This window comes from Manduca sexta, chromosome 22, assembly GCF_014839805.1.
Source record: "Manduca sexta isolate Smith_Timp_Sample1 chromosome 22, JHU_Msex_v1.0, whole genome shotgun sequence".
Taxonomy (NCBI): domain Eukaryota; kingdom Metazoa; phylum Arthropoda; class Insecta; order Lepidoptera; family Sphingidae; genus Manduca; species Manduca sexta.
In genome coordinates, this window is record NC_051136.1 from 3,064,792 (window position 1) to 3,083,892 (window position 19,101).

Here is a 19,101-nt window from a genome sequence, read left to right on the forward strand (position 1 = left end):
CAAGAACTTGAACGAAAGATCACAATTTGTGAAATTGAGAAATCTATAAAGCATACAGATACGGCGCCAGGGTTCGACGATATTTCTTATTCCATGGTCAAATACTTGCCAAATAGTGGCAAACGGGTTCTGGCCGAATTATACAATATGTTTTTACATAGTGGTTTCGTTCCAAAGCAATGGCGAGATATAAATGTAATTCCTATTCCCAAACCGGGACGAGATCCTAGTTCATTATCATCTCTTCGACCTATATCCATGTTATCGTGTGTTTGTAAGATATTCCATGCCATTTTACAGAAACGACTAGAGTGGTTTTATGAGAGCAATGAACTTTTTTCTGATAAAACTGTTGGTTTTCGTAAGTGTAGGTCTTGCTTGGATAATTTAAGTAAACTTGTTACGGATATTCAAAAAGGTTTTTGTCAAAAAATACGCTACTGTGGGATGCTTTATAGACATTGATAATGCATATAACAATGTGGATGTGTTGACTCTCATGACTATTTTGGATCGGTCTGGGGTTGGACATAAATTATGTAGATATTTATGGGAATTTTTGAAGGAACGATATTTGAAGATAAATATTAATTCCTCGTTTATTGCTAGAAGTACCGGTCGGGGATTAGCCCAAGGGGATCCTTTGTCGCCGTTACTTTTTAATGTTGTAACAATGGATATTAGCAAACAAATAAATATTGTGACTGTCTCACAGTATGCTGATGATTTTGTACTGTATACCACAAACCAATATGTTTCCGACTCTGTAAGAATATTGCAAACAGCCTTAAACAACTTTGTATATTTGTTACATGATATAGGTCTAGATATTTCTCCAACTAAAAGCAAGGTGTGTATCTTTCAGAAAGGGTATAAAAAATATTCTTTTCAAGTTAAAGTTGATGGTTTTGATGTTCAGTTATCCCCGTACGTTAAATATTTAGGTGTATGGCTGGATTGCTCTTTGAGATGGTCCAAACACATTAATGAAATTTCTGAAAAAGCGTCTAAGTACTTAAATCTTTTAAAAATTTTAGCAGGATCGGGTTGGGGAGTTCATCCCAAGCATCTAAGATATATATACATGGCTATGGTTCGGAGTCGATTAGATTATGCAAGCTTTTTATTCGATGATAGTGCACAGTGTCATACTAGTAAATTGGATAAAATTCAAAATGCGGCCATGAGAATCATTGGAAGCTTTTTGAAAACAACGCCAATACACGTGATGGAGAGTGAGCTATGCCTTCAACCTCTCACTATTAGGAGACGTTATCTAGGTGGAAAATATTTGTTTAAATGCAAATCTTTACATTTCAATAGTAATATTTTATCATCAGTAGAGGATGGATGTCGTGGCAGTCATACTTGGAATAGGAAAAAGGAACCGTTATTATGGAAATTACAAAAGCTTTTTAGGAATGTTCGAGTAAATTGCAGTGCTTTATTAGATATGTTCGCGATGAAATATTGGGTTAGTTATATTGACTCATCTGACTTCATCATTTCTTATGTTAACGGAATTGAACTAGCTAAAAATCAGTATAACACAGAATATTTAAAACAAACTTGCCTTCAGTATATTGACGAGAGATATTCCAATTATTATAAGATTTTTACAGATGGATCTAAATTTCAGGCGAATATTGGTGCGTCTTTCTTTGACCCACAAACAAATTCTAGGGTACGTTTTAAAATTCATTCGGATATTTCTATTATGTCAGCCGAGCTCGTAGCTATTTTAGAAGCTTGTTCTTACGCAGAGTCAATCTCATATAATAATATTGTAGTCATCACCGACTCAAAAAGCGCTTTACAACATTTTGCTCGGTGTACGACTACCATTCGTGGCGCTTCTTTAGCCTATAAGATTTTAAACCAAATTATTTCGTTAAGACCTAAGAGGATTAAGCTACAATGGGTTCCTGCTCATATTCGTCTTTGTGGTAATGACACAGCAGATTTATTAGCTAAAGAAGCGACGACGGAGGGTATATTTTTAAATCCTGCACCACATTACACGGAAATGTTAACACAAGTAAAGCGTCACTGTATCCAACTGTGGAATGAGTTTTTTGATAAACGCTCCCAAGAAAAAAGGCATATGGTACCGCACGATTCAACCTGAGCCGTTACAATCTCCAAGGATTACTGATTGTGCTTTGAGCAGACAAGAGCTAGTGGCAGTAATGAGGCTCCGCTCTGGGCATATTCCGACAAATATGTTTAAGCATCTTATGCAGGCGTCAAACTCCCCAAACTGCTCTGACTGTGGAGTAAGAGATGACTTAATTCATGTTTTGTCGGAGTGTGTGCGGAGTGGGCCTCATACTTTGAGCTTTAATGTGGGCAGCATAAATAGCTTTTTGACCATTCCAGTATCGGAAGAGGCTAAAGGCTTATTAAAAAATATTTTGATTTTATAAAAAAATAGTAGGCATGGATAAAAGTGGACGTACGGAGCGACATAGTCGTGAAATAACGACCAAGCTCCTTAAATAAAGATTAAAAAAAAAAAAAAAAAAAAAAAATGTCTAACATTCGCGTAAACATAAGAAATCATTATTCATGCATGTTTTAAATACTGCATTACTGTAAAATTCTTCATAATTGCCATTACTTGTAAACGTTATAATCAATCATTTGTTCAGTAAATCTTTGCAAGCACTTATACACGTTTGTTATATAAATTTTCAGAAAGTTCTTTGTTACGTATCTAGTTCCACATTTCTGTTAGATTTCATCCGCATGGCTGGCTCTTTGCTTGGACAATAATACTTTCGTATTCAGTTTTCTTGCTTTGTAGAATCGTTTGAGACAGTTCGTATTTCAAGTATATCAAATGGTCTAAAGATATGCATGAAACTAATAATATTGCTACAGACGAGGTATTTTTTAAATTCTTTTGAGTACTAGTTACTGGTTTTAATTGGATTTTTATTTCCCTTATAGGAAGAACGTTACGCGCGTGTGTTAAGAGTTTATAGGGTTTCGTACTTCAAAACGAACACTAATGCAATCACTTCTTGTCTGTTTGTCTGTCTGTCTAGAGTCTTGTCTCAGGAACGCGCAAAAGTATCAAGTTTGTGGCAAATACTCCCCGGTTCTACGGTCCTTTCCGGCTGTGAAAAAATCAAACTTGTAAATCACTGCGATTACAAGGTATGTCCGTTTATGTCGCATGGTTTGCGATTTCACATCGGAATCAAAACCTGTGGGGTATTCTTCTTTGTCCTAGAATAAGAGAATTCTATAAGAAGCAATTTTTTACAGTACATGTAAAGAAAATAATCTAAAAACGGTAAATATGTAGGACGTAGGTATTTTAATAACAAAAAAACGATTTTTTCATTACAAACTTATTGTTTACGATTAGTAAACTGAGTCCAGGGGTAGAACGGTTGTCAAGTTTGCACTTATATATTAGATACCTTACGTACTAGTTTGTAAGGAACCCTTGGTACGCAAGTCCATCTCTTACTTATCCGGTTTTTTTGTATAGTTATCTCAGAAACGGAATCGTACACGAGTGAATCCTACAAAAAATATAGTAGGATTGATAAAAGTGGTAAAGCAAAAAAAAGGAAAACGATGCATTTAACGTATTTTAAATAACGAAATAGTTTTGCAAGAGTATACTTAACCGCTGCTTCAAACTCGGTTGAAGTCAACCTTTCTGTTTTGGGCCATACGATGTTCGGAAACGGAAGTGTATGAAATAATAAAAAAGATATCTATACCTTACCTCTAAATTTACATTTCCTTGGCATAATTTGAATATTTGGGATTTTCTGCTCAGTATCAGTCCGGAGTCTGAAATTTGTGCACGATATGGCAATAGGCTCGGCGCCTATCACATCATGGAAGGGAACACACTTAGCGAAAAGTGCCCTGGTTGGGCCTCTGCATACCCCTTCGAAGATAAATGCGTGATGTGTGTCTGCGTGATTACACGTGAGCCAATTTAATCCTCAGTGATTAGGATTCCTTTATAAATCCACCTAAAACCTAACACCAAATCTCAATACAAAGTATTACAGTACGTAGATACAGCAATTTAAGTAACATGCACATATATTTCTGGCAATTCGGCATTAAGACGTGTTCCGAGCCTTAAAAGCTTCCGTATGCGAACTGCTCAGTACTCACGTAAGCCCGTAAGGTCCACTTATCACTTAGATTGATGGCTTTTTCGGCTGATACGTTTTATTCCAATGGTCTAGAATGCAATATTAAAATGTATCTTTTTACAAATGTAAGTATAGCGTTTATTTTTGTTTGACTCATTGACGTATATTCTGCAGACACAAAAGTCCATATAATGTTACCTATATCAAAATTTGGAATTAGAACTAAAGTTCGTTGCAGCGCTAAAACATCAATCGTCGTCTAACCAAACTTTAAAAATGCTGTGCTAAAGCGCTTTAAATAAAGTATAAGTAAAATGGCAACCAATACGGATTGCAGTACATTTCAGTTGAAAACAGTGAGTGTTCGGAACGCCAGATCTAGTACGGAGTACATACGTATCGATGGTTTGAGACGGTTTTACTGATAGATTTGTCTGTAGTCGTTGCCGGAATTTGTCTTGAAGGTCAATTATCTGGGATAGAAGGTTGCCTATCTGTTAATCGAGGACTTGGCTTATCTTTGTTATATATTTTATTAAATGCACAAACACGATAAAAAATTCCACGACCGCGTAGGTGGCGTAGCCGCATTGGGTCTGCGGTATAATTATCGTTCTTTATAGAGGTATATTAAGGCCCCGGGTTCGAATCCCTGGTTAAGCAAAGATATAGTATTTTTTCTTTTCAATATCACCTCGGACACTAGAATTTTAGCCCGAAATGGCGATAGACTCGCCCCCTATCACATCATAGGACGAAACACACGTAGTAAAAAGTGGGTACCCTGGTGGTCTCTGCATTATCCTTCGGGTATAAAGTCGATTTATTTTAAAAAACCCATAATTCCATTGAACAGCGTATATTCAGAACTCCTGCGGGGATAAAGATACATACATACATACATACATAACATCACGCATTTTATCCCCGAAGGGGTATGCAGAGGCGCAAGTAGGGCACCCACTTTTCGCCAAGTATGTTCCGTCCCATGATGTGATAAGGGGCGAGCCTATCGCCATATCGGGCACAAATTCCAGACTCCGGGCTGATACTGAACAGAAAAACCCAAATATCACTTTGCCCGACCCGGGATTCGAACCCAGGACCTCAGAGCGCTATTGTACCGGACGTGCAATACAACTACGCCACCGAGGCAGTCGAGGGGATAAAGATGTGATGTGTTTTTTTTAATCCACAATTTCTAAAGACCGTATATTCAAAACAGAACGTTGCAACTTGCCGAGCTTGTTACAAAACGCTTAAACGCAGTAATTACCCTGTCCACATTACGCTAAGAAATTAATGCGTTTAATAAATTAGAAGCTCTGTCTGTTTGCGTTTAGCTCCTCTTAAGACGTTTCGCCAACAATAAAACAGAAGTCGTGTGTATTTTTCTCTGAAATGTTAATTTTGTTTTGTTCTGTTTATTATTCATTTCTGTTGGTTAAGTTTTTGTATTGCAAGAGTATACTTAACCGCTGCTTCAAACTCGGTTGAAGTCAACCTTTCTGTTTTGGGCCATACGATGTTCGGAAACGGAAGTGTATGAAATAATAAAAAAGATATCTATACCTTACCTCTAAATTTACATTTCCTTGGCATAATTTGAATATTTGGGATTTTCTGCTCAGTATCAGTCCGGAGTCTGAAATTTGTGCACGATATGGCAATAGGCTCGGCGCCTATCACATCATGGAAGGGAACACACTTAGCGAAAAGTGCCCTGGTTGGGCCTCTGCATACCCCTTCGAAGATAAATGCGTGATGTGTGTCTGCGTGATTACACGTGAGCCAATTTAATCCTCAGTGATTAGGATTCCTTTATAAATCCACCTAAAACCTAACACCAAATCTCAATACAAAGTATTACAGTACGTAGATACAGCAATTTAAGTAACATGCACATATATTTCTGGCAATTCGGCATTAAGACGTGTTCCGAGCCTTAAAAGCTTCCGTATGCGAACTGCTCAGTACTCACGTAAGCCCGTAAGGTCCACTTATCACTTAGATTGATGGCTTTTTCGGCTGATACGTTTTATTCCAATGGTCTAGAATGCAATATTAAAATGTATCTTTTTACAAATGTAAGTATAGCGTTTATTTTTGTTTGACTCATTGACGTATATTCTGCAGACACAAAAGTCCATATAATGTTACCTATATCAAAATTTGGAATTAGAACTAAAGTTCGTTGCAGCGCTAAAACATCAATCGTCGTCTAACCAAACTTTAAAAATGCTGTGCTAAAGCGCTTTAAATAAAGTATAAGTAAAATGGCAACCAATACGGATTGCAGTACATTTCAGTTGAAAACAGTGAGTGTTCGGAACGCCAGATCTAGTACGGAGTACATACGTATCGATGGTTTGAGACGGTTTTACTGATAGATTTGTCTGTAGTCGTTGCCGGAATTTGTCTTGAAGGTCAATTATCTGGGATAGAAGGTTGCCTATCTGTTAATCGAGGACTTGGCTTATCTTTGTTATATATTTTATTAAATGCACAAACACGATAAAAAATTCCACGACCGCGTAGGTGGCGTAGCCGCATTGGGTCTGCGGTATAATTATCGTTCTTTATAGAGGTATATTAAGGCCCCGGGTTCGAATCCCTGGTTAAGCAAAGATATAGTATTTTTTCTTTTCAATATCACCTCGGACACTAGAATTTTAGCCCGAAATGGCGATAGACTCGCCCCCTATCACATCATAGGACGAAACACACGTAGTAAAAAGTGGGTACCCTGGTGGTCTCTGCATTATCCTTCGGGTATAAAGTCGATTTATTTTAAAAAACCCATAATTCCATTGAACAGCGTATATTCAGAACTCCTGCGGGGATAAAGATACATACATACATACATACATAACATCACGCATTTTATCCCCGAAGGGTATGCAGAGGCGCAAGTAGGGCACCCACTTTTCGCCAAGTATGTTCCGTCCCATGATGTGATAAGGGGCGAGCCTATCGCCATATCGGGCACAAATTCCAGACTCCGGGCTGATACTGAACAGAAAAACCCAAATATCACTTTGCCCGACCCGGGATTCGAACCCAGGACCTCAGAGCGCTATTGTACCGGACGTGCAATACAACTACGCCACCGAGGCAGTCGAGGGGATAAAGATGTGATGTGTTTTTTTTAATCCACAATTTCTAAAGACCGTATATTCAAAACAGAACGTTGCAACTTGCCGAGCTTGTTACAAAACGCTTAAACGCAGTAATTACCCTGTCCACATTACGCTAAGAAATTAATGCGTTTAATAAATTAGAAGCTCTGTCTGTTTGCGTTTAGCTCCTCTTAAGACGTTTCGCCAACAATAAAACAGAAGTCGTGTGTATTTTTCTCTGAAATGTTAATTTTGTTTTGTTCTGTTTATTATTCATTTCTGTTGGTTAAGTTTTTGTGTTTTTGAACTTGTGTTACTTTGAAGTTTATAGCTTCGTGCGTTTGATGTGTTTTGATAGGCGACTGCTGCATCTAATTTATCTAGCAATTTACTAGTGTTTCGTGGAAAAAGTAATAAATTACATTTATACATAGTATTACGCCTTTTCTGATGTTCAGGGATAGGTAGAAATAAAACAAATATTTTTTTTTGCCAGTTATGTTCGAAAGATATTTCAAATTTATTTCATATTAAGCAGAATAGCTCATTATTATATATAAATCAATAACGAACATGTAACCTGCCAGCTCACCAACCTTCTATTATAAAAAACACACACACACACACATTTGTCAAAGAAGTGTAGGCAGGGCAGCAACCAGGTCCCTTTTGGCAAGTGTGTTCCGTCTCATGATGTGGTAGGGGGCGAGGTTTTCAGCATATTGGGAACAAATTCTAGATTTCGGATGGATAATGAACATAAAAACTCAATATCACTTTGCCCTACCCTGGATTTGAACCTAAGACCGCAGACCTCAAAGCGATATCGAATCTTGCACGCATCAAAACTACGCCACCGAATCAGTCTCTGTATTAAATGCGAATCTGTATCCAAACTAATGATATCTCTAAACTATATCTAAAACTTCCTAAACTCACTGATCCGTTAAATAAATAACGCGAGTAAACAATAAACTGAAATATCCTAAATCTGTAAATAGAAACCGCAATAAAGTTCTAGGTTCTATTAAGGTGCATATTATGTCACCTCTAGTGAAAAGTTTTACCGCTAGATTCAGACGGTTGAACGTTTCCCACACCATCGCGGTAAGGCTTCAGTCACAGTGTTTATTATAGATCGCAAAATGTACAAGGAATTCATGAGCTAGAGTTATTTCGTTGAGCTATATTTGAGGAATTTTATGTAAACATTCTGATCGACGATAGAGAAATTGCATGCAGTTTATAAAGTTATTAGTTGTAGTGTCAAAATGAACAAATGACATTTAAATCATTCCATTAATAATACGATAAATCTGATATCAATGTAATATTAAGGACTCAACTAATAATAAACGTGTAAAGTTAGGTTAGTTATATTAATATATATCGTATCATTTATATCTACTGTTGTATTTGCTTACCGCATCAAATTGTTTTGATGCACCTACCTTGTTCATCTCTGCTCCACCTAAGATTGACTGGAAGAGAATGCCTAAGCATTAAGTTTGCCTATGTACGAAATTTTATTATATATGAAGTACAAATAAATAAAGTGAACCAGAGATAAACGAAAGTAAATATATGAGAGACAAAGTAAGATAAAAAAAAAAGAAAAGTACCGAAAGAAAATAAATAATGCAGGCCCCAATGTCTGCTTAGTAAATCCATTTTAGTTTCGATTAACATTTAACAAAGTGAAAAATGAACAAAACCTTGTGTACATTACTTTAAAAAACATGCATCGCTGTAATTAAAATATTTTTTTAGTTTTCGTTTATTTTCGCTGATGGGTTTGAGTAAAACAATTATTACTCCGAGTTAATTAAATTCAGTAAAAACATCATTGTGTAAGAGACTTTAGTTGCGCTCTTTTTCGTTTTTATTGGACCGTATTGAGCCTCTTTGAAATGTGTAAAATTGGCAACAGTGGGATTCAGAGTTCTGAAACTAGTTTGCGAAGTGGCGAGCTGGTAGAAAACTAAACGAGATGGTACACGTGGAGTGCGCGGTTTGGTAATTTTTGAGGCTAAACTTTCAGTGGAATCTTACCGACTCCAACTATCAAACGCGGATCGAGAATGTTCTGCGCTTTGTAAACATTCAATGAAGTAGAACAATGTTTCCGCGAGATATTTGCTGTGCGATTTAAATTAAAATTTTATTATTTAGTTTTATGACTTCTTCATTTGTAACTTTGGATATAAAGACCTTTTGTTTATTAAGAAAAGAATTATTATCAGGAAAACGATATAATGATAATTTAAATATTTGATCTTGTTGTTATTGGGAAATATAATATGAGTTATAGTCTAAAAGAGTATTTAATATTTTTACAAATCAATACTTTATATTCAGGTTTCAGTTCATGTTGTGTAGCTTCGATATAGAGGTGTAGAACACGCGAACTACTTTACCGAAACATAAAAATACTTTTTTTGCAATTTTTATGACCTACATGACGTCCCGTATGTGATCCATTAATTCACTATTTCCATAAAACCAAAGCCTCCCCGAAACACCAATGACTCATACAAACGCATTATCACAATAAATAACAAAACCTTTTATTTCTAGCATCATAAAACCCATCCCAACGTCCATTAACATCTGCAAATCTCTAATGGGATTTTTATAGCACATATCCTGCGGCCACTATAAAATCACATTTAGTATATCATAGAACATTTCGCGAATATTTTCCATCAACTATGTGAGTTTGTTAATGCCACTATCAAGATTAAAGGCCTTTCTCGAGGGTCTAACCCTTTAATTAAGGAACCTTGAATTAGGTACCATGGTCTGGATTTGTCGTGGTATGTAAATGTAACATGTTTTATGAAGATTTATTACTGGATAGTTGAGATGTTTTGTGCGAAGTGATAATTCGTGTTTGGATAGTTTTACATAACAGTTACACTTAATTCATTTTGTATATGACATTCGCTTACCATTTTGTTGACTAATGTTCCTAAAAAAATCTTTATGGAAAAAAATGATTAATTTGGTTTCCATAAATCAAGTTACTGTAGAGGCTATTCCAAAATTTGTTATCCACATTGACATATTCTATAGACACGAACGTCCATATAAACTATTTGTTCAACATCTGAACTAAAATGGCAACCAAAACGTCACTGTTATAACTTATTTAGTAACTTGATCAACAATGAATTTTACTTATTTGACTAATATTTTTTATTTACATACAGATTAGCACTTTGAATCGCGTTTTTATATTATGAGCGCCACTCCGTACACAACCACAAGCATTCATATTGGATGGATGGCAGTTCAATTCAATTGAACACAGTGAATGTTCTGAACACCAAATCTAGTACGTAGTACATATAAATCGATGGTTATCCATTATCCAAAGTTATGTTACCGGACGATAATGGAGTGTTCAAAGATTGTCATCATCCGTGAATATCTATTAAGCCTAAGAAATTCTGACTTACCCATATTAAGGAGGATAAATCAACGGTCCCTAAGAACAAAATCTCATCTGCAAAATGTTTTATTTGCATTATAAAGGTTTTAAGTTAAGTGAAAATATGAATATCAATTAGTTACCTCAAAATAGAAATTAAATATTTTTTTGATAACAATCAATAGTTTTGAAATAATAGATAGATAATTTCAAAGAACTACGTAAGAATCCGTAATACATTTTTATTTCAATATCTAACATTCGCGTAAACATAAGAAATCATACGAATATACTAAAACTTTAGTACTGTATTCAGTACAAATAATTTTTCGCTAACAAGCCAGTGTAATGTAGTTGTAACAAACTCCTGACGAGGCGCGAGCTGCGGTCTAGATTTAATCAGACAAGTTGGACCGACTGGCTCGTAATTGTTCCCGCATCTAGCGTGGCCATCGGGAGTGTTTGCTTTTCAAATTGTGTAACTCTAATAACAAGTTACGTTTTGGACGTTATGCGAGAAGAGCAAGGGTTCAAAATTAATATATAGGAATAACTTTCATGTTTAAAGAGTATTTTAGTAGGAGTTATATAAATTGGAATAAAAAAATTATACAAATACTTAACTTTTATATGTTCAAAGAGCATTTAAAATGAGTTATCTTAGTTGAAGTAAAAATTCTTTAGAATTATATGCTGAGTATTATAATAAGGAATTCTTGTGTTTACGCGAATGTTAGACATTTAAATTAAACTATTTTACGGATTTTATCGCGGTTTTAATATTTTACTTTTCTCCCGACGTTTCGAAGACTTTGTGGCCTTCATGGTCACGGGGGGAGGGGGGTCACCCCCGTATCCCTGATCCGTAAAATAGTTTTATTTGGTTCAGTACTATAATATTTTTTTAAAGTTAAAGTTTGACTTAAAATGTTTTAATTTTCAAAACACAAGCGTACGTTTGTCATTACTTCTTAAGTCCCCTTTAAAAACCTCAACCAAAAAATCATTGGAATGAGAATCATAATTAATGACCAATACGACGACGTCGTGATCACTTTTTGTATGTCACGTGACTGATTGTTACTAACAATTAATAGTCTTGCTTTTGAGAATTAGCGCTTCGCAGGCCAATTCAACGCTCTGTACACAATCATGTGTTTTAACTATTTCACTCTAGTAAATAACGTATGGAAGTTTTCCAAGCCTATTTCAATCACAAATAATCATAAAATATAATAAAAAATGTAATATAAAACTTTGAAGTAATATCCTCAGCGATAAAAACATTTTTATGAATGGACTTTCCGCAAGAGCTTTCAAGTTGTATTATATTTAGCTCATTAATAACATCCGACACAATAAAGCTGGTATTATTTTATACCAATTTATTTTAAGATAATTGCGAAGCCGGGAAGAATTTTAATGAGAAATTCTTCAAAGGTTGTGGCTATAAAAATGGCGAGCACACACGGCCGGAAGCGCGTTAGCAAACAACTTGTGAAGCTGCCAAAGTTAATCAAATGCCCGTCGCGGCTTTGCGCGTGGCGTAAATGATGAGCGAATTGTTGTTTAGTTTATTAGCTCATTATATTGAGGGATTGAGGGCCTATTTCACAAGTTTTGAGTCAATTATATTTAACAGTTATTACTAGTTATTACTAAACAGCTTATGTAGATTGTACTCATAATCAGTCCTTCTTATAAACTTGTTTTAGCGTTAAGAGGGAATTAAGAATTGCTTAAATAGCAATCACCGGGTTTCTAGTTTAAACATTATTAAGAGGCAAGATGGCGGGTTTTGACGTACAGCTGATCGAGTAAATTTGTGTTTTAACTAAGCATAGCTTTGAGAATTTTTTGTAAGTAAGACTGTTTATTTCCATTCATTTGAGACCGCATATTTGAGTATCAGTATTGTATTTGGTCGGATTATACTTTTATGTGGAGAGTAGCATTTACTCAGAAGTTGTGACACTGATCCTATAGCATATTAAATCAATATAGTCAATCCTTGCGTTTCTGTTTTTAATTAGAGGCGCAATGAGCTCACCTACAACTTTTGGAGTTTAAATCCATCCCTCGGAATCCTGTGAATCTAAAATATGAATTAAAGCAACTATTTCATCAAAAATGTTATATCCACCTGAGAATTTAATTGATATTATGCTATAATTAAGGATTTTCGTCATGTCTTATATATTAAAAGAAACATGTTAGACTTTTAAAGGTGACTTATGAAGTTTTCAATTATCTTTATATTCTTTTTTTTTATTAAATTTAACCACCTTAAATTAAATTAAATTTAAATTTTACCACATCACATCAGCTTTCTTTAACTAGTACTATACCGGGCAACCATCATACTACAAAGCCAGTTACTAAGTAATAATAATAATAATAACTTGTGGGAAATAAATAACAATTATTATTATTATTATTAGTTACTAAGTAACTACTCGATAAAGATTAAACATGGTGGGTATGCTCTTAAGTATTGAAGGTAAATTTTATTATGAAGAGACAATATATGTGTGAAGTTTAAATGAGTGGTTGCAAAATTATTCATGGATTATGATCCGATTATCAGCTTTATATTACATTGCATTCTTCTCATGGTTATTATCGTTTCACATAATTGTAAAATAATAGATATAAAAAGATAATTCTTATTTATTTAAATTATAATCCGAAGTAAACTAGTAACTGCAAAGCAACTTCAAAATTAATATATTTTGAAATTTTCCGCTCATAACTCGCGCCACACCATATAGTAATTGTTTTAGTTTCTCCCTTCACAGTTTGACGTTTAATTACACCGGATAGCTTTGTTTGTTGTATGCAAATATGTTACACGGATGTAAGTAATGTGCCGTGTTAAACACCAAGTTACGCTTCCCTACTTTTATTTTGTCTCGCTTTTATTTTCGCTGTCGTGTAGTTTTGTTCAGGATTCTATGGGAAGTGTAATTTAATTGTACGAGACGCTTTGTTTTCTGAGTTTTTTGTTAGAGTTGTTCTCGGAGTTAGTTAAGCGAAAATTTTGTTTTAGATTATTAAAACTATAGTCCATATTGAATGCCGAGTTTTAAGCGACATATTTGGTGTAGAGGATATGTTTTTTTCTTACTATTTCTCTTATCCGTAACTCATTATAGGGTTGGCACGACATTATTAAAAAGAAGCCGCTAGGAATCGCGTTATATGGACCCTTCGCCACTGTTTATTACTGATAAATATAGTTAAAATTAGGTTTGTCCACAATATCTTAACAAAAAATCACTTCAATATAATACATTTTTAATCACAGACCTCTCGAATTCTATTTCACTACAGTGCAAAAAAATATTTCTCTAATATCAATTTTCATATAAAAAGCGTACTCCAGAAAGTGCCACAAAAGGCAGTTCCGTTTTAGCGTTTGCCGATAAACGATAGTCATTGTGAACGTTCCATTTTGAAGGGCATTGTCATGGTAATATTGAAGGCGTGAAGGACAAGAGATTCCAAATAAATTAATGTTATAGATGGGAAGGCTGCAAGACCTTTAAGAGGAAATAGGGTTGATAGCTTGTCAAGGATCTCTGAACTAACTTCATTATGATGGTGTGTTTTATATCAAAGATCGGTTCTTTTAAATAAAATATTTACATTATATTATATTGTATCTATCGTGTCCCAATGTTGGGCAAATGCCTATTCAAGATACTTCCATGAATCCTGCAAATGAACCAGTTATTTTGAAATGTTTCCAGTTAGGCGATGTGTATCGTCGACATCGTGTTACTTTATAAAAAAATAATATATTTTCTTTACTTTTTGGACGACCGTCTCCTCTCCGTGACCTGATGAAGACTGCAGTTTACGAAACGTCGAGAATAAATAAAATAAAAATCGTTATAACATCCGAAAACTGGTTTAATTTTTATATCTAACATTCGCGGTAATATAAGAAATTATTATTTTATATAAAACCCATCTTTTATGACTTCGGTAGCACGAAATGTTTTTCAAGGAATAAGAGTAACTGACTTAATATTTTCTTAGGCGGAATCATGTTTTTATGTTCCGTGGTTCTGGTTGTATATAAATCTTTTACTAGAATAAGTTTTTATTTTTGTAACCTGACATCACTTTTGTCGGTCTGATAAGACCCGGCTTATACAAACAGACCAGAGTTGAGTGAGCGCTTTCGGCGCTCGCAACCTTTGAAAATTAAGCGACCATGCTGACGGCAACCCACTAACGGGTTACGAACCTCGGCTCAGGACGGTCGGACAGCAGACGGAGAGGATGAAACATTGACGATTATGGGCTAAAATAAGTGTAACCAAAAGAAATTAGTTTATGTTGGTCAAGGTTCGTTAATTTTTTTTTATTACTATAATTTGGACCCATTTCAGTAATTACAAATAATGCAGCCTAGAAATAAACAATAATTACAATACATACTCGATATAACTGTATACTGTCTAGTAGTAAACATTTGAATAACAAATTAAAAAAATACAATACCTGATTGCAAATAGTTAAAATTTGACTTCACTTAACAGCCATAAGCACCAATTTTGACATATCCATTCAAACAAACGCCAAACAAATACCAACCATACGATCCTTAAATCCTAGAACTAAATCCATTAAAACTTCTGACCACTTTCAAGTCATCCACACCAAATGAAGCAAACAGATCGCATCAATAAACCAAATTCGCACTCAAATTCGACCACCATTCCGTCTAAACGTTTAAAACGGTGCCTAGACAGTCATTGGCATATGTTTGGACAACTAACGTTGGTTCTATGGAGCTAACTGTTAACTTGTTTGGGATCGATTTTCTATAGATTGATTAGGTAGGTTGTTTGGGTTGGATTTTCTAAAGATTTACTAGATGTGATAGGTTATATGTGAGAGTTCGCCTGGGTAGGTACCACCGCAAAGTCTATTTCTGCTGCCAGCAGTCACTATTGTGTTCTGGTTTGAAGGACATTGTAGCTTGTAACTATTGGACATAATACGACTTAACATCTCATGACTCAAGATGGCGAACGCAGTGGAATACCAAACAATACTTTGTATGTCAAGGTGTTGGATAGTGTATCTTCTGTTTATGGGCGGTCGTATCGCTAACCATCAAGCGACCAGCAAGCTCGTCTCGTCATTCGAAGCAATAAAAAAAATGTGGGCTGCGGACGGGAATATTGAAAATATAGTTTTCTATTAAAATTAAACTATTTTTGGATTTTATCGTGGCTTTATTTTAGTTTTCTCCCGACGTTTCGAAGGCTTTGCAGCTTTCGTGGTCACGGGGACAAGGCTAGCTAGTTTAATTTTAATGTCTAATATTCGCGTAAACTTAAGAAATCATTATATAGTTTTCTAATTTGGGTTTTGTTATTACTATATTATATTATTATGACTATTATATTATAACTATATAATGATTTCTTATATTTATATTTATTCTTATATTTATTTTTACAATATTGCAGTTTTCTAAAACTTGGCCACAACTTTTTTTGAACCAACTCGGGATTCGAACCCAGGATCTCAGCACGGTAGTCTTACCGCATACAATTACAACTATGCCCTCGAGGCAGTCAATATACGTTCCTTTAATATTATAATACAGATGAGTATCCACCTTTAAAACAGTATAAGATTAAAGAAATAGAAAAGACTTTTTCGGATCTGGCTATTTTATACTGCTGGTTTAATGATTTAATCAATTTCCTATCACTCGTCTCTTATTTGCCTAAAGCTAACAAACGAAACGTAATATCTCGGTTAATGAATACGCCCCACTGAGGTAAATATCGAACAGTCAACATTGCAATAAATAGGCACCGAAATACCGCGAAATCAAAATCAAAACGTAAATGTCAAATACCCATTCTGCCCTGTAATCGAAAACAGTGAGCCAGAAAAGGCGGTTCTGATTTATTATATAGTTATTAGATTATCATATCGTTCCCACTGCTGTTTATCAATCATGAAAGTGTATTTATAATATACATATATGTATGAAACGTAGACAGAAAGAAAGTGTTTTTAATGTGTATTCTAAATCAGTAATCAAAATTGCCCGTCTTTGACTTACTGCCTTCTCAATTACAACGCAGCATTGTTGTAGTAAAGTTGTGCTTTGTCATAGCGACAACTCCTTAAGGTGGTAGCTCAAGGTCCATTTTCATACATTTTGTTTCGGCTTTAATCTGGGTAACTAAACAAGTATTGGTAAGTAAAGAATTTAAATTCACGTCTAGTTAGTGATTAGTTCTCGCAGTTGAAAGAAAAATGTAAAAATAATTAATAATCATGGATATTTCTGCCTTTAAAATTTCGTCATATTAAATTTTAAAGGCCGAAATATCCATGATTATTAATTATTTTTACATTTTTCTTTCAACTGCGAGAACTAATCACTAACTAGACGTGAATTTAAATTCTTTACTTGCCAATACTTGTTTAGTTACCCAGATTAAAGCCGAAACAAAATGTATGAAAATGGACCTTGAGCTACCACCTTAAATAAAATGATAATTAATGCCATTAAAGAAAGTAATACGCCAGAATAAAAACCGGAATGTTGCAATAAAACATTATTTTCATAAATATTCGTAGTTTTGGAAGCTAAAATATAATGCAGATTCAAGTTTTACCAAGGTGAAAAACGAGTGTTGAATGTTATAGCCGTTTAGTTAACAAATCCGTTTAAAACATTCATAAAATTAATGCTCACAGTTGCAATTAAAGTGCGATTAATTTTGTCTACGACGTGATTAAAACACCACATTCGAAGACATATAGTTAGCCTGTTGCGTGTACTGTTACCATGATACTTGGAATTTGAGGGATATTATTTTTGATTTTTTTTATAGATCTTACAATTAAAAATACGTACCATGTATTTATTAGTTAAAGATAAAAAATAAAACTAGTATAGCATAATTTTTGCTTATAAGTTTTTTTTTTAGAGCTTACAATTACAAATAAGCAACATGCATTTATTAGTAAAAGACAAAAAGGAAAAGCTAGTATAGCATAATTTTTGGCTAAATTCGTTTTTTTTTTTGTATAGGCGATGGTGTTCAAAGATCCCTGGTCTGGATTAAAAGAAGCAATATAAGAACACACACAGTTTGGAACTAACGCTTATCCAAGGGATCAGATTTAATGGATATTTTATAAAATGAACATAAGAAAATATTTTTCCTCCACTTTATCCGACAAGAGGCTTGGCGTGTTCGCACATAATTATGTACCTACCGTGGCAATTTAAACAGTCAATGTCCGATGAAGATTTTTTGGATAACAAATTTGAGAAATTATTAGGTAACCTTAATATCGTCCTTAAATAAATTTACTTAAATTATATTAGTAAACTTACGGTATTGAGATTGATTTGCTGGTGGTGGGATATATTTATATTATATTATGTATAACATGAAAATACACATGTATATATTTTATATTATATATTATACTATATATACTGTGTGTGAGAAAATAAATAAAACAAATATATCCAATAGCTACCACCGTACACAAGGTATTAAAACCCGCCATAGTGGGCGACGTAAGTATGTCGCGTTCCGGGATCAGCCCTATATATCCAATTCCAACAGGTCGGCATAATTATGTCGACTGTCGAGGGGTAATCATTTCTTGTCAATCGACATTCCTTTAAACCCCACTCTACTTACTATCCGGTGCAGAGGGATCATTTTTCTGTGCACGTACAAAAAAAAAAAAGGTTCACAATCCTCAGCTCGAGTTGGTGAATGCTGTGGAATACCAAACAATACTTTGTAATGATATTTTTAGACGGTGTCGACTGTTTACGGGCGGTAGTATCGCTTACCATCAGACGAACAGCAAGCTCGTCTCAATCAAAGCAATAAAAAATATCCCAAGATGGTACAGCATCATGGTAAACTTCCTTAAGGTTGAACCGCTCGCTCGGCGCACACCGTAACTAATGTATGCAGTGACAGCAAATTAATTTCTGCGTGCTGTACATCCGGCCATTTTAATGGAAACGTATCCGGAACTGCGATATTTCTTTGCGTGTTTTTATAGGTGTATTTTCATGTTATTTACCTTTGCTTATGCAAATATATTTTTTTATTTTTTTGTAAGGAAAACCCGTTTTATAAAGTTGCTTTTGATTAGGTAGTGCACGTACGGTAAGATTGCCTTTGTTATGGATTCGATTCTCTCGGGTAAATATGGCTTTCTGTCCGGTATCAATTGTATCTAGAACAGTTAATAACTGCAATAGACCCACCCTTATTACTTGCGACATAAGAACCAAATAAGAGACAAATATCTACACTTGCTAGAGGAAAAAACTCGCTAAACCCTTTAGTAAATATACATAACAAGAGTAAACAATTTAGTTTATTGTTTGTATCAAATG

General features: G+C 34.6%; 1 protein-coding gene across 1 annotated transcript in view; it reads left to right on the top strand.

Annotated features, from left to right (window-relative positions):
• The first annotated feature begins 570 nt into the window (after positions 1-570).
• LOC119190185 overlaps positions 571-19,101 on the top strand; it is a 115,214-nt gene continuing 96,683 nt past the window's right edge. Inside the window, exons 1-2 of the mRNA XM_037441484.1 lie at positions 571-1,474; positions 1,640-1,832. Coding sequence (XP_037297381.1) covers positions 674-1,474; positions 1,640-1,832 — 994 coding nt within the window. The 5' untranslated portion in view covers positions 571-673. The remainder of the gene's footprint in view (positions 1,475-1,639; positions 1,833-19,101) is intronic.